The sequence below is a fragment of the Anopheles stephensi genome, chromosome 2, assembly GCF_013141755.1.
Source record: "Anopheles stephensi strain Indian chromosome 2, UCI_ANSTEP_V1.0, whole genome shotgun sequence".
NCBI classification, from domain to species: Eukaryota; Metazoa; Arthropoda; class Insecta; order Diptera; family Culicidae; genus Anopheles; species Anopheles stephensi.
In genome coordinates, this window is record NC_050202.1 from 77,711,114 (window position 1) to 77,738,675 (window position 27,562).

The 27,562-nt window shown below is 46.6% G+C and overlaps 2 protein-coding genes across 3 annotated transcripts in view; one reads left to right on the top strand and one right to left on the bottom strand.

Annotated features, from left to right (window-relative positions):
• The window catches only part of LOC118508458 (autophagy-related protein 16-1), a 225,615-nt gene that overhangs the window by 29,019 nt on the left and 169,034 nt on the right, over window positions 1-27,562 (top strand). The gene's annotated exons all lie outside the window — the stretch shown is intronic.
• Window positions 1-27,562, bottom strand: part of LOC118508457 — an 86,881-nt gene that overhangs the window by 27,090 nt on the left and 32,229 nt on the right. The window contains exons 3-5 of the mRNA XM_036048259.1: window positions 19,316-19,335; window positions 4,742-5,121; window positions 4,406-4,566 (exon numbers count right to left, since the gene is read on the bottom strand). Coding sequence (XP_035904152.1) covers window positions 4,406-4,566; window positions 4,742-5,097 — 517 coding nt within the window. The 5' untranslated portion in view covers window positions 5,098-5,121; window positions 19,316-19,335. The remainder of the gene's footprint in view (window positions 1-4,405; window positions 4,567-4,741; window positions 5,122-19,315; window positions 19,336-27,562) is intronic.

Sequence of the window (27,562 nt, forward strand, 5' to 3'; positions counted from 1 at the left end):
ATGGGGATGACATTTCAATTTTTATATTTTTTTTTGCAAGTAGCTCTTCTTAACATGGCTTTTAGACGAAGAGGCTACTTGTTTCTCGGATTTGTATGTGTATCTGGACAAACCCTTTAAGGAGATGAAGATCACCATAATATAGAAATCGTGTTTCACATCGAAGTGAACCTAGTAATAGGATAGTTTTGACAGCTAGTGAAACGATCGTAACCCCAAACAAAGTGAGGGAACCGGATTTGAGAATCCGTCCACTAACGATGTGCACGAATGCGCGCTGCATCGTACACGGAACAGCCCGCGAGAGCGTGGCGGGAAAGATAAATTACAAATTATTAATTATCGTTGGCGGTCCGGCGCTGTTGACGCTGCTGTAGAGCGAGCCTGCGTGCCGCTAGCAAATTATGATCAAAAGGAAGCTACATTTCCTGCTGCGACGCCGGATTGTGTGTTGTGAGAACATTTTGCCTCCAGTTGTTAGTGTAACGTTTCTATCCTTCTGCCACCTACCGGATCCCAGCGCAGTAAGCTGCTCTTAGCTAGCGGGTGGGCCGATATTTAAATCGGCATGCTTTGTGATGAAAATCGAGCGGAACATAGGTTTTGCGTAAAAAGGAAGGACCGTTGTATCATCCGGGAACGCTGCTTGCTTTCTACTTTACGGTTTCACCTGCCCGTGTGAAGGAAATGATACTCGGATTGATTTAGTGGTGAATCAATCTAACGCCACTTGCAGGGTTAGAAAATCGATTTGGTTTTATACCAAGGGAGGCGTTCGCCGAACAAAACGACGGAATGTTGTTGTAGCGATCGTCAGCCGTCGGATACCGTCGCTCAGCTGGTTAGAATACCCCACTAAGCGTTACAGTTAGTTTGCTGTACTTGGTATAGACAAAAGAAATGCATGCTGGCATAAGAGCAGTGCAGGAAAAAAAAAAAACGCACGTTACCATCCAGAATGAGGACACGCTGGAAAGGGAAAAGTTGATGTAATGATCGCTGTTTTGTTTCTACGTTAACCTCCAGAAACAAGCGTTCCACTTTTTTTAAGCATTGAGCGGGCGTTTTTAAGACTGTCTTTCATGGTTGCTTGTACCGACTTCAAACGCATGCCGCATGGATTAATCCAAACGCGTGGATTCTGTTTCGTGCGAAGCGTTGCGTTCTCAATCGATCAATGCAATTGCATGTTGTTGAGAACTTTAACCGACAGGACTATCTGCAAATGAGACTACCCGCTATGCGTAGGGTCTCTCGCACCTGGGACACGGGACGCGCATTGCCATATCCGATAGAATGGTAACAATGTTTTGCCGTTGGGATTTGATTGTCGAGAATGCAATTTTACCCGGGATCATCCATCGTTAGCGAGGGAGAGATCCCGCGGTGGGAGATATACTGCACTGATTTATGCTGTGTATCTCTTAATTAGAATCGTAAAACCGACGGACGGCGGCTTCGCAATTCTTTCCCATGTTTTGATTGGTGTATAGCAGCCCGATCGGTAGCGTGACATTGCAACTGATCGATAGCCTTTGGCGCTCGCAGTGGGATATTTCTCGAGCGTAGGGCAGATCCCACCGTGCGAGTGTAGAAAAACAAGGAACCTTACGGTTCAAAGATATCACCGCATAAATCACTGAACTGCTCGGAACAACGCGTAACGGCGGTCCGGCCCATACCGCGACCATACAATAGCGAGAAATCATCTGCCAGCGTTGTTGCTGAACCGAAACCTCCATGCACGGGCATATAAGCTCCATAATTTATGGTCCACGCTTATGGAAGTTTTTCTTCGCGATCTGTTGTTGTTACACGCGGTGTTGTCTTTTTTTCATTGCTTGTTCCCGTTTGATGGCGATGAGAATCGAAAGGGATGCTTTCGCTTGTTGTGTCTCCGGGTCCAGGTTGTCAAACGGTTGCTGTCTTCTGCCAATTCGACCGTTGGATGGTGGAAACACCCCGTGGAGAGATATCATCGAAAAGATACAATTTTATTATGGTTGTTTGTTTTTGCGATCGTTGCCCCCTGGCTACATGGCTGTGTCCGGGCGCGGGAAACTTTGCGCGGGTTTATCTGTGATAGTGCGGCTGCCATGGCGCAGTGCTGGTCTTCGGTTTGTTTAGTCGCTAGGCTCATCGAAAGGTCACCGAAAACGGCAGCCCATAGGTTCGGAGAATCGTGTTGCTATGTAGCTTCCGGCTTCATAGGTCGTTGAACACTTGGTAGCCGAGCTGTTCACATGCGCCCAAATCGCGCCAAACAAACGAAACGACCGATTCTATTGATTTTCTTCAGGTTCGCCGGGGCAGCATCAGTATGATTGCGCGCAGGAGCTTTTGCCGTAAAATATCGGGAGGATGATGACAGCGAGAAGGCACGATCGGCTTGTTCATTGCGCACCGATACACAATGGCTAATTTATGTGCTCGGAGAAAAGCGAAATCCTTGCCGTGGTTCACGAACGGTTCCTCGCCGTGCAGACTGGTCAAACATTAGGCGGATCTAATAACTTTCGGAACACTATTATTGTCCGCGCTGGGGGATCTGTTTTTTGTCGGCTCATCGGTGTTTGCTTTGCATGTCGAAGGAGTTTCCTCTCGATAGCTGAGCAAGAACCGATACCCGGTCGCGGGAATCGCAAAATGAATGAAACGACTTTCCCTTTGTGAGGCGGACTTTACTGCTACGCGAACCATAAGCAGATCTGACAACGTCTTATGTCCAGCCGCATTGTGTCTAAACAATAAATAACATCTCCGGTCGAGAATTTAAACGCCATCATCGCGCACACTTGCCCGGGACCCACTTTAGTGGTGAGTGATGTGAATTCTTTGCCCATGAGCTACGAACCATCTGCTTTGTCGAACAGATCACGCGACCCAGCGAAAGCGAACGCTCCATGTGTTTCGCCGGCCATCATCGACCCGTTATGGCCGGGGGCAGGATAGAAAAGGAAGCGCACGAAAAACGAAAATAAAAAAGAAACTTAATGTCGAAACTGTGTCACGTGGAAATCATCACGATTTTTCTGTAGGAATCTTGCGAGAAAATCTCACATCTTTCATCGGTTTTCTTAATATTGAAGACGTTCGCTGGGAACGGCGAAAAGTACCGCGTGCGGACGCTGGACGAAGTGTTGAAGCATCAGCTAATGACCACACACCGGTCGGTCGTCAGTCGACGACGAAGCGATCGCGATTTGAGAAGCTTTTCCAACCCTTTATTAGTGCGCCCAGGGATTGCTTTCTCCGCCAGCTTCGGGTAGGCTGCATCGCGGTACTGTCGATTATATTTTCACAGTTAATGACTATAAATTTTAATTTGGCTTTTTCGACACTGTCTGCGGTGTTGTTTTGTTTTCGTTGCACCGTGCAGGACTGTTTCTAGCGCATGGGTAACTTAATTGTTCCCAGAGAGCCAAGATCAATCTTATCGGTTACGAGTTACGGCTTATCTGTTACTAGTCCTTGATTTAGTACTCTGAGCTGTTGTAAAAACTTTTGTTTTCACCCTTCTAACTACTTATTCAAAATGCTTTGGTCGATCTTCCGGTACAGCCCCGAGGTTAACTGGGGTCTCATCGCAACCACGGTTATGGGAACGGTCAATTATGGGTGGTCGATTCTGTGGCGGTACCAACCCATCATTGTTAATTTGATCAAGTTAATTGCTTTTCGATTAGCCATTTTCTTCCGCCGCCGCCATAGTGGGAAGAGTGGAAGCTTTAGTGTTTTATTATATCTCTGCAGTGGGAAATGCAATTTGTGGCCAGCGAACTGGCTGTTCCAATTGAGGCCCACCATTTTCACCGGCCGGGACCATATCTTTAACCTTTCCTGACATCATTTATCCACATTACGGGTTAAGTTTTGAAAATCGAATCAGATCAAAATCAAGGTTCCGTTCTGTTTGTTGTACAACGGCACCAGCATCTGCAGGAGGGATCAAAACGGTTTGGAGATCAACAAAACGTGATCGATAGAGACCTCCCAACGCACGAACAGAACACGGGACGCTAACGGGATGGATCATCAGTACCATCCGTAATAGGATGCCCCGCGCGCTCTGCCCGACCGGACGAACAATGTTTCGAACGTTGGCGGGAAAGAAAGTGATGTATCTCATAAAATTTCTTTCTCTTTGAAATCAATCAATCGATCATATTGTAGTTGCTCGCGATCGGACCAAAGATTGCTGCGGCCGGTCTCTGGGGAGCCGTTCGGTGAAGTGCCTTGATTAGTAAAGAATTATGGTAAAATACACCTGTTAGGGGCGCAAGCGGATGTCTATAGAGGATGTACCTAGAGTATTGACAAGGCTACCAGCAAGCGCTAGGACATTGTGTGTGTGTGTGTTCCCCCCTCCCCCCCCCCCCCCGTTTTGACAGCAACGACAACTTACCTGGTAATTTGTCAGAGTTTGACGAGAACAGCACACACAGGCCGGTTTCGTAGTTGACGGATGCGCATGAATCATTGTTCTGACAAGCTTCCAAGCAGTCGGTCAACATCAGCGTACCGGGCATGGAATCGAGCAGCTTGTTCGGTGCCGAGAAGACATACCTGTCAGACAAACGCGAGGAAAATCAAACGCTTTAGAATAGAGGACCCTGGGGGATGTATGTAGGGATTTTGAATTGACGCAACCATTTCATATTTTGTTATTTTTCTTTTCTTTTCAGGTAAGTAAACAACAAACTGGTAGATGATGTGCGTCAACTGTTGCCTCACAACTCACCCGGTGACCAGCTCGAAAGCAATAAAGTCCGGATCGCATTCTTCGTCTGAGTACTCGTCGATCATTTGACTGCTGTTCTCAGAGCTTCCGCTTCCGCTAGCGTTGGCGGACGATTCCGTCTCGGCGGAAGCGCCTGCACTGGTTGCTGCAGCCGGTGTGATGGCAGCCGGAGCCTCTACGCGCTCGTACGCCGGCTCTGAACCGGATGCGGTTGCTAGGTTGTCCTCAAGTGGTGCATCGGCTGGCTTTGAAATTGGTAGATCGAGCCGGGATCGCCTCTTCGCGGCATCTATGCTCGGGGAGGAAGCTAACAGCAGGCACGCCAGCAGCAGGGAACGCAACGATCTTGGCAGCATGTTGACAGATGAGAGTTTGTCGTTCTGAAAAGATTGCATGATAAAAAGGGGGAAAAAAAGAGAATATAAATGAACCTGTTCGAATGTATGGCACGTAGTATGATCGAGTGATATTGCAGAACCGTTGTCATTAAGTCACGATAGGCTTAAATTTGTCAACATATTGACAAGGAGATTGTCCCAAGCGTTTGTGAAGATAAAGGGGAAAAAAAGTTCCCTTATATGTTCAGCGTAATTTGATATCTCCTGGGAACACGATGGAGGATTGACCGTCTTGTAATGTATATCTGGTCAGTACAAAACGGTAACGGGTTTCAAGTATCTTCAATAGAAAGATGTATTTTCACACGATTCACTGCTCTTACTCGTTGGTGAATATAGAAGGCATTATGGACATCATTCTGAATGAATGAAATGTTATCTTGACTCTAACTGATTATTGGATAGAGTAAAAGCTTCAAAATCAGCATTTATGCTTTACGCTAATCAACGAGGAAACACACGAGATAAGCAGATACAAGTGTACAGCAGGTGGGAAGGAAAAGAATGTATGTTACATTCGATTCAAGTCAATACAAAACACATGCTCGCGAGCGGACATCACCAGCTCATGAAGCATCGAGAAAGCTTAAGTGCCCCAGAGCAAAACAAACTTCTCGATCGAGCCTTTTCAAGACGGTTGTCTCTTTCACCGCGGCCGGACACTGGGTACAGTGTTTCCATGTTGGACTTGCTCGTTATGCTGACTTGTTGTCCCCTCTACCTTCTTAGTGCACACCGCGCCAGCATTCTGTTCGAACCGCTCGAAGCGCTCTCTGGCCGTCGGTAAAAAGTTGTTATTTTCCAATTTATCTTTTTTTCCTCCATTCAGAAAAGTGTACTCGCCAGATTTGCAAAGTGAGGTGTTCTTGCGTTACTGCCGTTTGTACTGTCGCGTCCTCATGCAACGCGGAAGTGAGCACAAGTTTCCCTCAAATGCCTGGATGCGGTAGGTCTGACCATTCAAAAATCCATAACCAATAGTATAAATATGAATTCGAATCAGATTGGAAGGTACGACAAACAAAAAAAGGTCGAAAGAATCGGCTTTGAATGTTGTTTTCCTTCTCCATTATGGCATTCTGCTAGCCGACCGGTGTGCGCTTGATGTGTGTTGGAGCAAACATACATCGAAGCGAACAAGATCTACCGAATAGGATGGCTTACACGCCAGGAATGCTATCGATGCGCTGGCTGTAGTTTAAATGGAGCGTTGGCATGCTCTCGCAGAAGGTGCGATCGTTGATCGTGCTCAAATACCGCCGCCTGACGTGGTGCTCCTAATGCCGCTGGGGAATTTAGTCACAGCCCACGAAGCCGTTTATTCGCTTACCCCATCCCGTAGATAGTTTTTTTTTTCTGCGAATGTACTCCATAAAACAAGATGCTCGGGAAAAAATAGAAGCGCGCAGCTCGTTCCTTTTAATAACTGTTTATACCGAATCGAGTGCATGCACTATGCGAGGCGCATAGTTAAAATGGTTTTGCGATTTGTTTTGTACTTCCGTTTTTGGTGCATCGCGTTAAGGGCTGGTGCGTTGCCAAGTTGGAATGCTTCAAGCATAACGATGACAGCATCGTTAAACATTTGATAGCTTGTTTGCTGTTGTCTCTTGGCGCGGGGTGTGTGTTTCAATTAAACATCAGCATATTGTTGGTTTTAGATTGGATATACATTTTGTTGTAGTTGTTGCTTCACTACTATGTGATAGCTCAATCATAGTAGTTTCCATGTAGCATGGGTGTTAATTGATTGCTCATTTTTGACATCATACTTCCCACCAGCATTCACCGGCGCGTCATGCTTGATTGAGTTTTTATGTTACAACAAAGTATGCAAAGTAACCTGGCGTTTCCGTTCCGGAGGTTATTCGTAAACGAAACGTACCAGCTAACGACCCATCGAATGGGCACATCTTGTGCAGTTCTCTTCAGTGTTAGTTGAAATGCATTAGTTGGAAAGCAAATAGCCCTAGGATGTTGTGTGCCGTACGGTGGAAGTGAACGTTAGGTCAGAAATTGACGTAATTTCCACCAACCAACAACGGTGCACCACGCGCTCAGCAAGTACCTTTATTACAAAAAAAAAACTGAAAAACACATCGCCTGTTTACATCACCGTTTGGTGAAATGAAAAGCTATTGCGAGAGGCTAGAAGGAAAGATTCTTCTTAAGCTGGATGGAGGTGGGATGCTTGAGTTGGGAGCAAAAAAGATAGATATTGTATATTCTTAACCCTTTGGCCCAGCAGAAGCCTTGTCGATTTGTACGAGCACATTTTCTGCACGTTCTACATAATGCCATCGTTCAGCAACGAGAAAGAAAAAATGAAATGGCCAAAGCAAACCAGCTAGGGTGGAGTCGCTCTTATAATCGCTCTTATGAATGCAAATAATAATTTTAACAGCCTAAAGCGAAAGGAGCAAGATTAGCGACGCTGGCTGTTAAGGTATTCCGCCTTCAACTGAAATCGCGAGTATTGCGCTGGGAAGGATTTTTCTGTTGGGTATTTGATTTTTTTCTTCAGAATGCTAGTTTTTGCTGGTACACAACCCAGAGCTGGTGCAAGAAAGTCACGCCACAGCCGATTAGACCCCGAACCGGATGAGGTTAGGAATGCAGTGCGATATCTGTTTTGTTGTTGGGCAGGATTTTTTTTCTCTCGCTGCTCGTGCGGGGAACTTTGCGCCTTACGGGCACCTGCGACCTAGATTTTTGGTACGAAAAGCAACTGTAGTGTCCTGCTGTGCGATTGCACGCTATTGTCGCTGCACAGTTTGCTGTGCAACATTGTAGCAGCTTGAGGATAGAAGCATAACAAGCCAAACGGAAGCGATGGCAAATAACAGGCAGGTTCGGCAAGATGAAGTAGAACGGTTGCTATACGGTTGCTACAAAACATGGTTGTCGGTTAGCCGAAAGTAACTTTTACTGTTGTACATTGTTGAGCCGAACGGTGCGATAAGGAGCATGATATGCTAATGAATTTATTTTGCGTACCAAACTCACGAAACGATTATGTAGCACTTGAAATTCAAGCTTGCAAATACTTGCAGCCCCAAGAGCGAAACGGGCCATTTAGAATTGTACCTAAAATCTCTTGTAGCCACGATGTTCGTGATGGAATAAACCTTTTCTGTAACGTTCGCTAGGTTCGCGCATTTTAACGGCTTGACTAATCGGTTTGACCTAAGCGAGGTTATTGTACTTGCTTCCGGCCAACTACAGCCGCTCGCTGCTATCGATTAAGTCGATGTATATTCTGCACGAAGCACCTCGAGGTTATTTGATCTTTGAAGTGCTTTATAGCATGGCTTTTCTGGGGACTGGCTTTTAATAGTATAATTACTGTAGAGTTTTTAATTATTGATAGATTTAAGATTTTTCGTGCGGGACTTTTAAGCTCTAAAGAAGGCGTTCATCGAATATACTTTGCTTTATACTTCACAGCTCAAAACTGTGCACACGCTGCGCCTACTGTCGTTTATATATCCCATTTTCAGGGCTTGAGCAAACTTACGCCCAATGTGCAAAGGAGCAAAGTTAGTCTGACCAAGATTTATGATGGCGATCTGTGTTGGCCAACACAATTCACATTTTACGTTCGAGCAACACAGAACGACCTAAGAATGTCAGTTAAAGTGCTAATGTGTTGCATTATGCTTTACAGCCTGCACCGGATGAATGGGGTCTGCATAGGTTTGCATAGGCTGACTTCCGCGCTCTGCTATGTTACTGCTTAATTACGTCTACTCTGGCGTTGTCTAAAGTGTCCTTTGATCTGCAAAGTTTAAGAGCTGTAACCATTTTGCGTCGACACTGTTGCATGTAATTAACATAAGAGCTCTCAAGAAACGGGCATCGGCAGTCATTGCGTTGCCCGTTTAACGGCTTCGTAAACTTGACCATACACAGCAGCAGCGAAAGTTCATTATTCTTTCGGTTGTAGCGATTGTTGTCCCGCAGGGAAGCGAGCGAACTGCACGCTTGAAGTATGGTAGGGCATAAAGAACTTCCTGTCAAGTGCACGATATGATGTCGCTTACGGATAGAAACGGGCGAGAAACGAACAAAACAAAAAAAATTAAATCAATGGTCAAGAAACGAAGGAATGAACCTATTAGCGGGCACATTCCATTGCGCTTCTGGACTTTTGCTTTTAGTTTCTTGTTTTTGTTTGACGTTGTAGAATTCGCAGCACCATATGATAGTGATGGTGTTGATGTGCCGTCTGCCCGGTCTCGGCCAGTGACGGGAGAGTCTGTCGCACGTAGACCCCTTGGCGAAGGCTAATGACCTTCGCGCAGCCAAGCGTCATCTTCAGGTTCGGCAGGTTCGGAACACGTGAAGCGGCCGCAGCGTGTGTGTTTGCACGGTTCGCTTTTAGTGATTATTATTTTTTAGTTAGTTTATTTTCCTCCATTTATGCCACCTTTTGAGACCGCCCTGCCAAATAGATTTACACTCTCCGGCAACGTATCTTGAAATCAGCGCTTCGGCTTTGATTGCGTAGTTTGAGACACAAGTACGCCCGGAACAATAACGAGATCATTCTTCAACCGGCTTAAGCACTCCGATGATTCGTACGAGCTCGCGAGGTTATGTGGCGTCTTTGCGCATCGATGGGTTAATGCAAAAAAAAAAAACGGAAAGAAATAAAATAATAAAATACCACCACTCGAGGGAAATCATAACAAACTGGTTTATTGAACTCGACCTCGACCGTTGTTTGGCCTGGTTGGGTTGCCAGGTGCGTGCCTATCCGGTGGCAAAGGAAGGTCGATCCAGAAGTAACGATATTTAATGAGTTATTATATAATCGTTAGACCGGGCGTATAACGCTCATCGCTACCCGCATGACGGTTTGCGACGGAAAATCGTTTGGCCAGTGCTCGCGTGAAGCGAACGTGAAATGAGTTGGGCTAATGAGATAGCATCATCCCAGACAAACAGTATGCTTGCTCGGGATACGGATCAGGGACGCTGCCAAAAAAAAAAAAAAATAGCAATAAAAAAGCTACCCCGAACAGAAGTGTGCTTGGGTTGGAAAGCCAAAGAACCCCCAGTCAAGTGATGCTCGACTGTGAAAGGATCTTGAAGCATGATACCTCTTTTTCACTAGCGAGGTTAAAGATGCTCGCACCTAAGCATAAGTGGTGCCACTTCGTTTGAAGCGGTTGCGAATTCTAAAGCACATTTTCGGCATTGGGCGGTACCCCCATGCACAGGGAGAGAAAACGCTCCTCGATGACGCGCATGATGGATGATGAACAAATTTGATAAGAAAATAATAGCAAATCGACCTTGACGGTTAATTGATGATGACCCTTCTGTGTTGGAAGTGGGAATAGAAATAGAATTGACCTCCCACTGTTGAAACTAAAAGTGAAGAGGTACTGTAGCGAGTGGAGTCTATTGTTCGGCTAGCAGAGAACCATTGCCCGCCATCTTCTGAGCGGTTTGATTTCGAACTGTTTTATTGTTGGATTGAAGTTCAATGTCCTCATAAGCTTGTGGAAGCCATGTGTGTGAAACTCTCCATTCCCCAAATTGCTAATCCATGTGCAGCAAAAGTGCGTCATGAGCTGTAGTATCGCCGGTTTCGGGTGCGTGTATTTGTTTTGCGGACCTGGCAGATCCTGGCTAATCATCCTGGCGCTATAAACGGCATGCCTTCGCCGACTGATCAATCTAATAATGATGACCCCGATTGGTGCGAAGAAGGAAACAAAGCGTACGGCGGTTCCGCCACTTTTATGATAACCTTTTTCAACACTCTGCGCTCCTCACAACACCCCCCTCCCCCCCTCCGCCATATTGTTATGTGTGCTTTCGCATGGAGCGTGTTGGAACATGCGCGAAAGAATCTCGCCTTGGCGTGTGTGTTTGTGTCGGCAGTGGAGGCCGAAGGGCGCTGTAGGGCGAAAAATATGTTACCCTTCACGTCCCGTTATAGCCAGCTTGCGTACGTGGCCACCCGCACCCGCGGTTCAGGACGCCCCCCCCACCCCCCGCAACCATGCCGATAACTTTGTTGCGGGAGGAATCGGCAGCAGTAAGATTGACTGCACGATAAACACTAATTCCCGTTGTGATTCTGGGCGCGCGCGCGCGCACTCACTCCCATGCTCAACCTGCTTATTGAAACATTCTCGATAGTAATCATGCATGTGTAACGTATCCTTCGCCAGCTAATGGCAACTAACCGAGCCGTCGCTACCGATACTGATAGCAGCCGTTTGCAGTGCCAGGGTTCGGCTGGGGGGGGGGGGGGGTTGTGTTTCTGCATTAATGCTTGGCTCATGAACCTCATGTGCCCCTCACACGGGCGCCCTTTTGTGCTACCGTAAAACGCTGTGCTCCTTCGTTCGCCCGTATTACAGCGTGCCCCGGCTTGACGTAAACTGGCGCAACAAGCTATCCGACCGGTCAGAACAACGGCTTAAAGGGTGCTAATGAATGCCATGTTCTAATTATTCTTCCACTTGGTATGCTGATACGTCCGTCCGCCACTTCGGGAGAGGATTCCTGTATGAAACAGCTTTGCTCGAGCTGTGGCGTCAGCCGAAGACCAGGTGTCGGCGAACTATTTTGATAGTAATTTGGTCCCTAAGTACAAGCGGGTGTTATGCTTCCAGCAACAAATTTGCGATGGCGGAGAGCCGCCTGATTGACGCAAGCTATGCTGCTAATTTGTATACAGCACGTGAAATATAGATTTTTTATGTTCTACCATAAGTTTAGTAAGAATTTTGTTCATGCATTGCGCTCCACGATGGTGGCTAGGCAAACTACACGGATGATCAGAGTTCAAATGCGCAATCAAGGCGATAGGATGAATAATTAAACGACATGTACGAGAATCCTCACCAAACGAGGCCCACGCCGGTTAGTGTCGTACGGAACTCGCGTGTATGTCGCGCGTGTCGCAAGTCGTAGATGAAGGTAGCAAAACAAAAATGTAGGTAAGATTTCGAATACCAGATAAGTTTGCTTCGTCGCGGAACTGAAACGCAAAACGTTTAGTGTGTGTGGTAGATGCGATGTTTCTTTCCCTTATGTTGCTCTCTTGCTACGTCCCAATCGATTGGGTGGAAATGGTGCTTCCAGTAGCTTAAACCAACCCTCCTGCCCGACGGACGATGTGTTGTCGTTTTTTGCAGAACCCTATTTTTTCGCGGCTACAGATTTTCACTAACCGATAGCCCGATTTGAATGGGTACGGGATGGCAATGTTTTTTTCCCTCATGTTTTCCATCTTGTGATTGTGCATGATATGGCGTGGGGGATGGATATGGCCTTGCTCTACCCACTGCACGAGGTCTACAGAGTTTCACCTACGATGAATGAGTCGGGCCATGGGAATTAGAACACAGTTCGTAACTGTGCGCGATCGCTCACTTCGAGTGATGAGCGTGATGCGATCCGGGAAAACAAGGGTGCAAATACTTTCATTAAGTTTAGCCAAGGCTCTGCAACCGAAGGCAGAAGAAAGTCGGCAACAGTGGAAATAAATGCGGTAGAGACGGCTTCACACCTGAACCCCTTTCGGAGGGAGCGCTCGGGATCGTATGGAAGCAGTTTGCAAAGAAAAGGCAATTTATTCTCCCATCCACCCGTGCCCGTGCCTGATGTTTGGATTGCATTGAGCGGCGGGCGACCAGGTTGCAGTTGTTTGTTCTTTCGCGAAGGGGGGAAAAACGACTTCCAATGAGGTGCGTAGAGCAATGGTGGCGTAAGCAAGTCGTAGCCAGCCTTTCCCTTTTCGCGTATCGGTGGGACCGAGCAAAAGATTAGCTATCGAAGGAAGCGCCCAAAGGGAGGAAAAGATTGATACCGGCGACTGTTATTGGCGAGTGGCATGTGGACAAAGAATATAAATACCGTTCCGATGAAAGCAACATCGCCGGGAATCGTCGGCTTTATAGGATCCATACACTGCGTGCGAAGGTTTCGTTCGTGTTTGACCACTATAAACCTATTTTGCTGCACGCGAAACAACAAAACGTACAAAAGTAGGTTTCGGTGGTAAATGATTGATAAGATGGGTGCATTGTTTTGTTTCGATGCAATCGGTCCCATACAGTTCCGATGCGCTCAGCAAAGCTAACGACAATGTTCGAACTCTGCGACTTGAGCTGTGGTGAACGCGTGAAACAAATAGTGCTTTACATTGTACTGACAAACATAACTGCACTCTGCACGGTCGATCATTTATAACATCCATCATTAGACCACTCGCCGTCGCGCGGATTGTTGTTGTGTTTAAAGGGGTTTTGTCCATTTCTACTGCGAAACGCGGTCCGAACGGCCCCCCCCCCCCCCTGTTTGATTGCAGGAAGATTGACTTTTTGAATGAGCAGTAACGAGATGTCGTTTGCTTAAAGACGTTCGGCCCTAGACGGAACGGCGGTTGGAGACCGTTTTGTTGTCCATTGCGCTGTTTAGCTAGTTACGTGCTGGCGACACCGGGTGCCTGTCCGTACGAATATTCGCATGCTTTTCTGCGCGGTTCTCGCCGGACGGGTTGGACACAGTTGAGCTAATTTATCACGAAATTGCTCACTCTAAATGAGTGTAACTGTTAGAACCGAGCCGCCGCCTAATGGGATGCAATATGCCAAGAAGTGGGTTAAGTGCGGTCGGAACCGTTAAAATTGTGATCTGTCATCGTCCGCCGGTTAGAAGTGGTCGTGAGAAGCATCAAACTCCCGAAAATCGTACTTCCTCTTTTGGCGCTTGTTTGCTCGCGCTTCGGTTCCCTTGTATTTCGGGAACAATTGGACTGTCGGCACGGTTTCGTCTGGCGGTCTGGCTTGCTTTGAAGTGCACAGCATTCGAACGGGTGGTTTTTCCGTTTGCTGCGGTTCTTTGTACCCACTAGCTCCGATTGTTAAAGAAGATGTTGAAAGTTAATTAGGCATTCTGGGTGAGGTGAGTGTTTTTGTTGCCGCCTTGGACGCGAGCCAGTGAGAATTGTTCGAGTTCGCAGCGGATTCGTTGCTGTTCTAGATGTAAACAACCCCGGCACTCTGATGGTGTTACCGTGTACCGCCTTGTAGCATAGCCAAGGCACCGAAAGGGCGGACAACATCAAATCCCCAAAAGATTCACGCTTGCAGATCAAGTGCAATCGTGGTGGCTGTGTGTGTATAATCGCATTTCTCAAGCTAGCGTCTTTTCGTGAGCGCAGTGCGCAGAATCAATTTCCCAACAGCGACCATCCGTACATGGCGCATCGAAACCACTCGTCGATGATGATTTCGTATTCGTGTCCCCATGTGCTTCGCGCTCCCGGCGGGACCCTCCTCTTCCCGGGTCGTGCCGAGTTGCCCATGAGTCCCTGCTGTGCCTGCGCGAGTCCGGGAAGTGTAGGGTTCAGAGTTTCATCCGCGTGGAAATGCAAATTCCTACCGAACAGATACTTAAAACCAGGACGGATGGGTGAAAATAGTCGTGATTTTCCGTCGTCGCAGTTCGGTCGGTCGGTCGGTAATGAATCCCCGTGCTGGGGGAACCATTCCGAACCGGGCAGGCGTTTTGTGACGGTCAACACTTGATAAGGCGTTGCGAGCGCAACCCCGACCCGACATCGTTGCAGCCGATGCATTTACCGGCAGGCAGTTTAAATGGTCTCCAGGACTGGACCGGTATACCTTTAATTAAGACCCTTGACTTGAGATTTCAGCGGAAAGCATAGAAAGAAATTCATCACGTTTCTGTCCAGTTTGTCGAAAAGAGGGGGGGAACGAACGGTTTCCATACCTCTGACCTCCTGCGGTATGGTTGGTTTTTGTGGTAGAGTTAAGCCCACGGAACGTTTGCATTGAAATGCTTCTCACATGGCACCCTGTGCAGGGAGAGGGTGACGATGTTTGGCGTGCCGCAGCAATTTTCGCTGACACCGGGTACAAACATTTGGTGGAATTTATTGTTGCTGTCGTGCTGTGCAACCTATCGGTGGTGAGGGATCTTTTAATTTGGTGCAAGTGAGTGAAAGAAGAAAAAAAGAAAAGCCCTCTACACACGAATCGCTTGGTGTTTGCCGGGTTCCACCGTGCTAGATGGAGCCATCAGTGATAGGAGTGCAACACACAACGCGCCAGCAACTGTTGGCACCGATCGGTGAAAATTGCATCGAAGCGAAGCGGTTAGAATTTCGAACCGATACTGATACGGCAATTCCTAAGAAACTGCATCCGGTATAATATGCTGGACGGTGGCGAGATGCGCAGGAATAGAATTCCAGGCAACAAAAAAAAAACCCAGCTCCCCGAACGCATTATCCGACGTAGTATCAGCTGCGAATAATTACCTTTATTCGCAAGAGGGGGAGCAAAACGCGGGGACCCGTGTGTTTAAGAGATAATTTGAATATTTTTCCCTGCCTCTTCGCGAGACGTTGGCGTGTTGCGGGACGTGCCATCAAACGCATCGCAAACGGTCGATCGTGCAAGTGTGCGGCGATAATACGTTTTGCGGAATGGGTTGTGCAATTTTGCGACTGCAGCACTGGCACAGTGAACGGCCAGACGGGGAAAACGGCCATTAGAATATTTCAATAATCGAATCATTCCAATCTCGTTGTAATCATCCTAATGCCACCGTCTAACGGGTCGCCTTCCGCGCTCTGTTGACTGTGCGGATGCGTACAACCGTACCGTTTGTTGGTGGCTACCGGTAATGCCGGGCAGTGTGCGCTATTAAATCTCACCCACCACGTGCTGCTGCTGCTTGCCGCTGTACCAGGCGAACGCATCCTTTCGATCCGTGATCATTCCATTAGTAGTATGCATGTCCGCCGCCAACTATTGCCACACCACGATTGGGACGGTATTTGCTCAATCTACTGCTCAGGATCGCAGGCAGGCAAGTAAAGTGACCGGTTAAGATATGCCGCTGCTTGGCTGCGAATTATCACCGGGAACGGTTGGACGGGCCAGTGATGGTGCCGGGTTCAAGATATTTTTCCATTATAATTTCAAATTACATTTACGGTATATCTGAACGGCAGCTAAAGAATGGTGGCCGATCGACCACGATCTCTTCCCTTGGCATCAGCCGGGAAGTCAACAACAAAGTTCTGCTTGTCTCCGCTGCATTGATGGCGGCACAATTCGTAAGGGCGTTCGCTATCTTGCGGTCAGTAGGTTGTTTTGGTTCGTAATGGCTTCCCGCCATTGGACGACTGAGCTAACGTACCGAGCAGGGAAAACGACTCTTGCCCGGGACGGAAACAACGAACCCGCTTGAAGGTGTGAACCCCGTTGGCCCAGAAACGAAATCTTTCCCATGACCAGCGTGTCGTGAAGATGATTATGCAGATCAAATTGACAGCAACCGAAAAACGTGGCATCCGTAATGAAGAAATTGCTCCGCACCGAAACACCACTACACACGAGAGAGTGGCCGTGCATAAGCTGCACGAGACGGTGCAGTATTGGAGGTTTACCTTCAGTCAGGATTATGATAGTGCCGGACCCCGTACTGTTGATCCAAATTTGGTGATAGAAGTTTTCTTTCTTCAAACCGTCTGTGCCGGATGGTTTTTTTTTTTAGTGCTGGTTTCCATCGAACCATCAACGAATGAATTATTCATAATTTGCTATTCCCGTCCGGCGCAAAGCACACTCAACGGAACCTACGTGGAGGGGTGCCTTTACCTTTTTGCTGGATGCGGTTACCATGATCTTGCCGATGGTAAAACTGCATCGTGCCGCTGTTCACCTCATTAGAATGTTCTTGTGCCGTGGGGCGCATCACCCGCGAGGTACAACGGGCCGGCAGTGTGTGCGATCTCGTTCGGGCGAACAAATTATGAAACTTAGCACCTTAACCTTTGGTACGGTGAAGCGTTACATTTACTGCCGTCAATACGAGGCGTGTGTTGCGCTGAAGAATGTGTCTGACTTCGTTTTGGTTTTCCTCTTTTTTTGCCAAGTACCAAACAACAAATAACTGTAGTTTTGGGTGGTATTTGATGCCCTTTTACACACAGCCACACACACACAAACATATACGCCTGATCGTGTTGTGCGGGAGCGCCGAAAGATTCAAACCCGCTTCTGCCGTATCGCCGCTCAATGTTTCTGCTGTGAAAGGAGCGTAAAACATTGCACTCGATGGATGTGTTACGGTTCTGACCGAAAGCCCTTTTTTCCTCTAGTTCGTTCTCTCACCTTTACCACCATGTGTACGGTTCATTAAAAAACATGTGGATCGAAAGTGTGAGTTCACAATTACGGGTTCTGATTCTTGCACCGCTCCCGGTTTCGAGCACGCGTTGATGGGAAAGGGTTCAAGCGCAACTCGCCCTGGGAAATGGAAGGGCCCGAACCGCGGAACAGCTTTGTAATTTGAATCGAAACCGAAAAATATTATTAAGCTTCGGTCGAATCCCTGCTAGCGGAGATGTGGGAGAGAAGGATGGGAAGAAGGTCTGCCTCATCAACCCCCGTCAACGGCACGTCAGCACCCGTAGTGCCGATGGGTGACCGATTGGCCCGAAACATCGGCAGCAGAGCCGAATGTCGGTTTCGATCGGGAGAAATGAAGCGTAACGAATGCAGGCGATGATCTATCCGTTGCGCTAAGTTACACGCCAACGGCTCGGTAAAGCGAAGTTCAAGCGCGAACTCCATTCCGCGTAAGAATCGTGCCAAGCGTACTTCTTGCTCCTCGCTCCATCATCAAGCGCGACAAGAATATTGCAGGATAAGAATGTGGTTTTTTGTTTGGTTCATGTGAAATTTACCCCAAAAATTCTCTTCTCCTGAAGGGGTTGAAAAATTATGGCGGATGGGTAGGCGCTAATGAGCGTCCTCGCGAGTGTAGTCTTTCGGGTCGCTGGTAGTTACGCTACCGGGCGATCGATGAACTCGACGCGTTGGTATGCGCAGTAAATCGATACACCGGTCGGTCAGTGCCGGTCCTACGGGAGAAAGGTGAGAAATTACACTATCGAACGTGGTGATATGTGTGTGTTAATACCCAGCAAAGATAATGGAATTCGAACGAATTGCCAAGAACGGGGGGTCACTTCCTGATCGAAATGTTGCGAATGTTTCTTCAGGTTTTTTGTGTGTGTTCTTTGTACGGCCAAGACTTGCATTCTTTATGCTACCATCCGGTAAACGATCGTCCGCCACTCTGGAAAGATCATTTACGTTTATCCGGTACTAAGTATTTCGAAAGGAAGCAATTCGAAGGTAGTTTGGAGATGCTTCAACATCACTGGTTGTCACATGAAACGGAAAGCGTTTTATCATTATTGCTCATGGTGGTACTGCAACATGGAGTTGTGTTGCATTTAATGAAGTTAATTCTTTTCTATGCCACTTGATCCCTATCATTGTGCTTGGTGCAAATCGATCGAACAATTCCAGACTTGACAGTCCTCCGAGCTAGCTTGCCAGGAGGATGCTACGTTTGGAATTAAATCTGCAGTTCTCTCCCTAGTTATTGGTTTTTCTTTCTTATTAAAAAAAACCAGTCAAAGGGTGCGGATGTGGACAATTACTTCGTACTGCTCTAACTGCTCGCGGATGCTTGCACAAACTTCTCATTAAATGTGGTGTAATTGAATGGTGAGGCAATCATACACACGATGGTGGGCTTCCTCTTTGGTGGCGAGATGTAATCGATTGTTGTGCCATAATGGTTGATAATAATGACAACTGTAACAAAAACTACTTTCATTTTTCTGCCCCCCCACAGCAATCCAACTCCGACCGGAAGTCACAACTAGACGCATCGCGATTGCGCGCTCAGTGTTGCCCTTTGGGATGTATTTTAAATGGATAAATATGGGATGAAACTGAGGCTGGGTGATGCTCAAGCAAAGGCGTGCTACCGTTATGTTGGGTGTAAAAATAGTAATTTGAAGAATTGTTCCGATCAAACCCCGTCGACGAATCGCCGCCACGAGACAAGTGCAAACAGTCGTCATCCGCCAGTGCCCTTGAGTGGCCGGTGGTCACAAACGACAGTGGTTAGCTTTTCGTTTTCGTTGCAAATAGAAATGAAAAAGGAACTTGCTTCGTCATGGATCTCACCATTAAATGTGGGATAGACTGTTGAAGGGCACTGACCTCGCTGGTATTGAGATAATTGCAAATATTATGGGATTGTGTATATCCATTAAGACAACAAATTAAATTACTAATAAGTATTACCTTACCTTTCTGAAAACGATTTTTTCTGCAAAGAAAAACAAAAGAAAAACAAATATTAAATCATCGGTTTTATAGCAAATCATAAATTGATCGTAAAATTGAATATAAATTTAAAAACTAATTCCTTTCAACACACCAGGATTAGATCTCTATTGTGTGGCACTAGAGGCATCAAAGTGGAACACAAAAAACCCCGACAAGTAAAGCGATGAGAGCTTTTATCTGCTGTAAAGCTGTTTGAGAATGGAATGTAGAATAATGGATAAATTTAGAACCGCAAAGTGAAGCTTCCTTTGCACTCAAATTCGCAAGTGCGTAAACGTTGCAAATAGTTTGTGCAAAGGGTATGAAGATCGGTCTACGCCTATTAAGGTTAGCTTTAAATGTAGAACGTTTCCCAAAAGGAAAGGCAATCTTCGGATAGCCTTGTTTCCATTTCATTGACCTTCTAATGGTATGAGCAACGCTATTTGCCAAATTTCATCAGTGTTGTGTAATGCAAAGACAAGGAAATGATGGAAAGAGGCCCCGAGAACGAAATGTTGCTTTGAACTACCAATGCGAAACGCCCGTCAAATGTTCTGCGAGTGCACTTTTCATCTTCGGTTTTAATTGCTCCCATTGCCCGGCCATTACTTTGCGTACGATCGGAAGAATAAGGTTGAATGATGTTTGCTGAAAAGTACGCCTGTTTTATTGCCTTCGTTCGCCAGCGAAGGAACGCGAAGCAAAATCGGGTTTACGTATGCAAGTCGGTCAACTGGTTCAAACAACTGCTAACATGCAATTAACAAACGAATCGTGCAAATGAGAGCAACGATTCTTGGTGGTATCGTTTATGCATACGTTTGCGCCTCCGGGGTCAAGACAATCTAGCCGCGGGGCCTCTTTCTTTGAGCTGCCAGGCTGCTGACGGGGTTTCGTTCTAGCCCGGCTATCACACCCTATACATCTTACAATCTCGGATCATAGCATCGATTCTGCTCAATCTAACCTCCACCGGTAAAGGGGGGAAACCAGTGACAGAAAACATAAATAAAGGATTAATTAAATTGTTCAAAGGCTCGTTTCACTGCTGATGATGCGCCAGTGCGTAGCCGGCGTGTGCCTTGACCGGTCGTCATCTGCAAACATGCGTTCGCGCTCTTGCCCCCTGGTTCCGTTGCACAGCCCGGTGGAACGAGTACGATTTCATTTGACTTATGTTTCCTTTTTGCGGGCAGCTTCTGTACTGCGCTATTATTAGCCGTCTTTATCATACCGATTCTCTATCGAAATGAGGATCGTTGCGTTGATGGTAACGTTGCCGGGGAGAAAGAAAAAAAAAACGGATGAACACAGATTAGTGCTCCGGCAAATGGTGTATTGCTTTTCGGATCATCCTCAACGAGATCAGTGCGTGCAACGCCATTACGGCAAAGCCGTAGGACGGTTCTCGACCCGATGGCAAAATGTGAGAGCCAGACACTACTAACTACGCAAGAAACGATCGGTTTTGCTGGCAGAATTTATGAGCTCCCGTTTCTGGAGCACACCAGGCGTACTGGCCAACGCATAGCAGAGCGTGGTGGGTGACGATGTATCATAATAAATCTGTCATGTAACGTGGTATTAGCGGAGGGCTTCGTGCACCGGTAGAAGGTAAGAGATTTCTTACCTTGGATTATCGGACAGAATGCCCTTCGTGCTTTGCTTTGCTCCACGCTGTCCGAGCGTTTGATTATGATGTCTTTCTTAAACCGAACGGTTCGCATTTCTCAAGTGCGTCTGTGTTTTGATTAATTCAGTAGATAATTTAATTAGTCAATGTCTAGCGGCGCTTTAAGGGCTTCTAAGGGCTGGGTAGTAAGTTCCCGTTGGCTTCCGTTGGCGGAATGAAACATTACAGCCATAATACAGGTTGAAATATGTAGTTAGCATTAAATCAATCCTTGAGTGTAAATTGTTTGGTAGTGAAGAAGGCGTATGCAATCGATCGAATCATTTGTTCGATGCGTATCGTACCAAGCGTTTGATGATGGCCATAACGTCGTGGTATGATGCGATCAATGCCGTTGCGCCAGAAGCGGCATGCGGTCGAACACCCACCGCGTAATGTTGCGCAAAACTTTCACCGTATCCTGCTGCAAAACCCATAAACCTTGCTTTCTGCGGTTTTACCCTTTGTTGACAGTGAAAATAATGTGAAAATGGTGGTGCGCTTGCTGCGTTGGACAGTTTTCCCCCGATAGTGGTCAAAAGCTGCAAGTGGACAACCCACGGTGTGTGTGTGTGTGTGTGCATTGCGGAAAACGGGTCGATCGTGTGCATGTGCAGAATTTGCATTGTGTAAACAAATCGACAAACCACAATCAGCGCCGTCGGCGGCTGTGCGATAAAGGGAAAACGACTGTTTTTCAACACTTTCGCAAAGCTCATCAGCCTTTTCTACCGCGATGGCAACTGTGGTAGCGGCTGGAGCCAGATAGTGAGTGCGTGATCACGGCCGCGCTACTATTACTTTCTCACGCCATCGACTTCCTATGGATTTCGTCCCTTAGTTACCGAAATTGGTCAGTCACGAGCTTTCACTGCCGAGTGGCCCTTTTTTTTCGTTCTCTGTCTCCCTCGGTGGACAGAGAACGAATGGCAGGGATTATCGCGATTGTATTGCACAAAAGTAACGCTTGCCGCCTCGCCGTTTGCAGCGATATCAGTTGGGATCGTCGTCATCATTATCGAAGCACCACTACCGGTCACCCACGAGTAGCGGCAGTTTCTCGAACGGCCGAATGGGAAATGGTGTTTCATTTATGGTAATCGACTACCGGCATCAGGTTCTCCGTACGAGCAGGAAAACTGCACTTGGCGTAGGCCCTTCTCATTGATGAAAATGTCATCCGGTCAAAAGCAGCGCGCACCGTGGACGCCGGTATCGGAGATATGTTGAAGGCAGGGCAAAGGCACGACTATGCTAAAATTTCGCGTACACATCCTCTCCAGCGACCCAACCGGGGAAGGGTACGGCAAACGGCAAATGCAATTGTGATCACATAGTGGAGAAATTAAAGATCGAATTGCCAAGTGGAAAATGGGAACGCGTCCCGCTGGAGAAAAAAAAACCCGCCCCATCCGATTGTTAACCGAGGGATAAGATGGCATATAAACGAATGCATTTTTTATGCTGCTTAAGGGAGGGGTTTGCCCTTTACTTAATGCCGAAACATCCCCACCGGGGGGATTGACTGTTACCGGCCGTAAGTGCAGCAAAACAGCTTCCTGACTTAGCAAAGACAATCTCGACATGTTTATGATAGTGCAAGAACAGCGCTCGTGGAAACAAAAACCTCGGCTCGCAGTGATGATAGCACAACAATGTCGCTCTGCGTTGATTGGTTGCGAACGATTGCGAACGATTCTCGCAGAGGGTTGAAACAATGTTTCATGCACGGAATTAGACCAACTCCGTGCTTGTGCTCTGGGGGCAATTAAAGACCATTCTTACCATTCCGAGCGAAGAGCAACATATGAGGTGTATGTAAATTGTATACTATCATGTAATCACGCCAAGCCTGGTAGATGAGCAACAGGAACATAGGGAAAGAAGCATTTAATTTGTCATATTTGCAACAATCACGATGTGAACGATATGTATTGCAGTGTTCATCTCAATAGGATTAGTTACACGTGATTTTATTTTATTTAGTCTAGGAATGCCGTTAGCTAGCTTTTTGAAAGCATGGCAAAGAATTTTAATTGCTTGCCCATGTTTCTAGCGGTGATACAAGATACGAAGGAATGGGCGAGCGTCTTTAGCAAGAAGCTTCAATCAGTTCGAACTGTTCCGCTTGTAGTCTGTGGCAACTACATCGTTCAGAATTGGAGCTACACAGAGCAAACATTGTATTCAAGACATTGCTAATCCACCAGTAATCCATTTTGATAGGGTGTTGAGGTTTGCTCAATCAATGTGATCCAAGGATTTGCGATGCCGATCCCGATATTTGGTACATTCGTAATTATGATTGTTGATGGATTATGCTAGCAAACCGAAGAAAGAAAATTATCTTACTCTCTTTCTTATTGCCGTTGCGCTATTCGTCACTCGTTAAAGTGATCCAATGTTTCCCTCAGTTCTATCCTGTTGGGATGTTAGCAATAGTTCGATCATTTGGTCTGTCCCGACTTGTCCATCACAACCACACCGCGGCTAGCCCAAGCAAATGAGTAGTGACGGATGGGCTTTTCTCCATTTCCGCGTGTAGATTGGTCGTATAGACGGGTTAACGGATAGAATTAGCTAATGACAGGTTTGCTAATGTGTGTTAGCTTTGCTCTGGTAGGCTTAAGTGAAAGAGCCGCGCGTCGTTCTTCCAAAGCTCCCTTTTTTCATCGGTGCCAGTGCTTAATGAACGATAGTTAACGCGATTGCATACATCTGTTTTCGTCTGAAGGTCTCGATTTAAAACAAAAGAATGCTTTCAACAGCTACAGCATTCCTATCTGAACACCACCGCTCTTGAGAGCTAGCTTTGAGCACGTCACTTTAACGTAACGGTGCAAATCATGCCTCGTTACAGTGTGTGTGTTCAGTCGCTGCTTGCTAACTAATTTACCGTTGAATTCGCGATTCAATTGGCAGGGTAATGCGAAGAATGGTGAATTGGTATAATTATTCAATGATTGAATTAAAATTAAGCTTCCATCTTCTGTGTCCGAGATGGGTGGAACCAGTAGTTTGTTCTTCCCTCGTTAGAACGTTTACAAACACTCTACCGTTGCATGGTTTTCTTCGGGCGGCAAGAAACCGTTGCCATTATTACAATGTAATCATAAATGCAAATGATGTTGTCTGTTTAATATGTTTATATTTTTACAATTGCAAACTTCGCAAACCAATCTTTATTCGATTTATCCCATAATACGAAACATGATGCAACACAGTTTTGCACGTACGAGTAGTAGCATATTTTCCTGACCTAAACGATTGCTGATTAATGCATGCAATTAGTAGGGGGAAAAAGCGATTCTTCATGCCTGTGGCATCAATAACTCCTTTCTCCTCCTTGATGTAAAGTAAACAATTTTGCTTGGGTGAAATTTCTTCGCCTGAAAGTTTCTAATGGACGGCGGTTAGAAAAGTGTGTCAACGGAAGTAATTGTTGATGCGGAAAAGTGCACCACGAACGTTCGGTTTGTTGTGTACTCCTAACGTCGCCAAGGACACATTAAAAGATCATTAACGCGTCAAAGATCATTAAAGACTTACGCGTACGTCCTCCCCTGCTTATCCCTTTTTGTCGTACGCGGTTTTCCCAGAGCGATCCATGGATGCGCGCGTTACTAGCATTCAATTCGGTTGGTGATCTGTTTGACCACAATATCTCCATTAATTGTTTCCGCTCCCGTCTTTTGTCTTCTTTATCCTAAAATCTGTTTTTCTTTTCCTCACTAGCCATCTCTGTCTGCTCCCTATATCCTCCTTGTGTGTCATGTATGTTTAGTTATAAGATAAATTGACTTTGTAAAGCCCTTGAGGCAAACAATTTGAATAAAGAATAATAATAATAATAATAATAATAATAATTAAACGGAAACAGATCTGAGTGCGGTTGTAATAGCAAACTCCGCAAACAACGTATAATTGTGCGCAGATGGTCTCGAGAAATCGAGATGTACGTCAAAATCCTTCGGGGTACAATCATGCAGAGCAGTTTTGCAGATGAAACGAGTGCAGACATCAGGTTGATGCACATAGTAATGCATCTGCTCGGTTCAAGGTTAAGCACTGGTGCTAATTAAATCTCTTATGGTGTACATTTCCTGCTGATACGGCGTGTTCGCTTGAAGGCAGGCGACCACCAACCAGGACATCGTGCTAATTGTTTTATGGCAAAATAGTTGCACGAACTTTGACTGCAGTCGTACCCCGTGCTGGCGATGCACCGGCGTCCATTGCCACTGTGCCATATTAAGCGCTGTAACTCAAATAATTAACATTCTTCGCGGATGAATGTGAGTGATGCGCCACTGGCGGCGACGATCTGTTTGCGTTAATTTTATTTACCTTTATTTTGCACCGATGTTAATGATTGCCGACGATTTCGCCATCGATTTAAATGTTGTATTTATTTGTTTGGTTGACTAGAAAAATCAATTAAACACCATCTGTCATCGGGACGATGGAGAAACGGCATGCTTAAGGTTTAGTCATTACTTTCGCAAACACTCACAGTACAGTCGTTGATTGCGTGAGTGTGTTCTGGGTACGATGCGTCAAGAATTTGATCGTACCCGGTTGTGTGGGATGGCTGGAAGAATCCATCTTCATCACAACCATCGCCATGGTGGCAACTGCAACAAACGATAGCAGTGTTGTGGGTGATGGGCAAGATGTACGATGAGCTCCACGGGCAGGCAGAACAAAAAAAAAATGCGAACGGACGACAAACGGAATAAAAAAAGCAAGAAACCGGATTGGAAATTGTAAGTGATTCGCGCAACGTTTAATGTCGTCTATCATTAGGCATCAGGTGGCTGCGATGTTGCTCTGAAGTGAAATAAACCCGAGAAACGCATTTCGTCGCATCCACATGCAACCTGACAGATGACAAATATAACTGACGATTGTTGACGACAGCGTGGATGATGCTATATTTAGATCCAACACTACTTGATGTGTGGGTCTGCATTTTTTCCAACTGCTGCAGAACAAGTTCCAGTTCTTTCCTTGCTCTGCAGGTCCCTATGAATCATCGGGCGTACGCCGTGCTTTAATGCACGAGAACAGCCGTGGTGTGCGCGTGAAACAATTTCCAAGAAAAATCGTAAAACGTAATAATTAAATTGAGGATAGGAAAAAAAACCCGATCATTTCTTTCAAACGAGCAGAAAGCTTCCGATCCGGGTACAGTGGCATGTCGAGATCGTAGCACCCTGCGCAATGTTGTCAGTGGGGTCTGTGCAGTCAAGCTGAAGTTCATGCACACGACATCGCGCGCATCGCTAGACTCGTAGCTTAGAGGCTCGTTCGGTCGGATATAAAGAGAGGAGGTGGTCGGGGCATGCGTGACATGCATACGATAGAGGTACGTTTTCACCCAAGCACACCCAGCGTTGAGCAGGTTGTGGGAATGCATTCTATTCTGGTCTAGCTGTCGCTGACCTTTAGCGGCCTGGTGTCATGCAGCGGTGGAAAGTGCATGGCCCGCAGCGATCGAGATCGGCACGAATAATTATAGCACGCACGCACGCATGCCTGTGGTGTGCGTTTAATTCCCCGATTTCACACTTGCCGTTTTTGTTCAACAGCCTGGTACCGATAGTACGATCTGGCATCGGTCAATCAAAAACCCTTCATGCCGCCGTTCCATGCAGTCGCTGTAGTGCAGTGCGCGGTAAGCTTCTGTACGATTGCACCGATGTTAACTCGCCGTAGGAGGGACGAGCATGCCGAGCACATGGCAGGCGTTTAATTAAATGCAAATAAATCTCAAATCTTTCGCACCACGCGATATGACGGTGCTGCGCACACTGTTCTTGGGAGTCGCGCATCGAATGGCGTTGCATGTCGTTACACGGTTAAACGATCACACCGAGCTAAAAGCTAAAGAAGCGTGATCATCTTAACCTTTGGGTCAGTTTAAGAGTGATGCTAGTGGTTCGTCACTTGGCGCAAAAGGCCCTCCAGCTAGGAATGGTGCAGTTTGATTGACGCACAAATTTTACGTCAAAACATGATTTCCCCCAACGGTCTGGTCCAACGTGTTAGACGGTAAAGGCGTGAATGGCTGACACATCGTTTAAGGTGCGATAGGCAGTGGCTAGGCACGCCTTACAGCAAAGTGGTAGTGCAAGTGACAGATGATGTTTCAAATGATATAGAAGAAAATTAAAGAAATAATGTTACTGAGTGCGCGATAACCACCAGTTCCAGCATGTGTGAAGTGAGATGCCTTATATTCGCTAGCTCAAATCAAAAGCAATTGAAAGTTCTGATTGAAATCGTTTTACAGCTTTCACATGCTTTATTTTTGTGTGCTGTTGCTCGATCGCCCGATAGACGTGCCCTGCCTGTTGAATATCCTACCCGCTCGATCAATTTGTGCTCGTTGAGGCTAACGTGGCGTGTCACTTGATTATATTTAAACTGGCCTCCATTTCATCGGATATTTGTGAGCCGAGGACAGGTTGAAGCAATAACCATGACGTTGACATGCTGGAACGCGGAAAGTCTTTCGGACGCTCGAACCAACGACGATTGCGGTCAATGC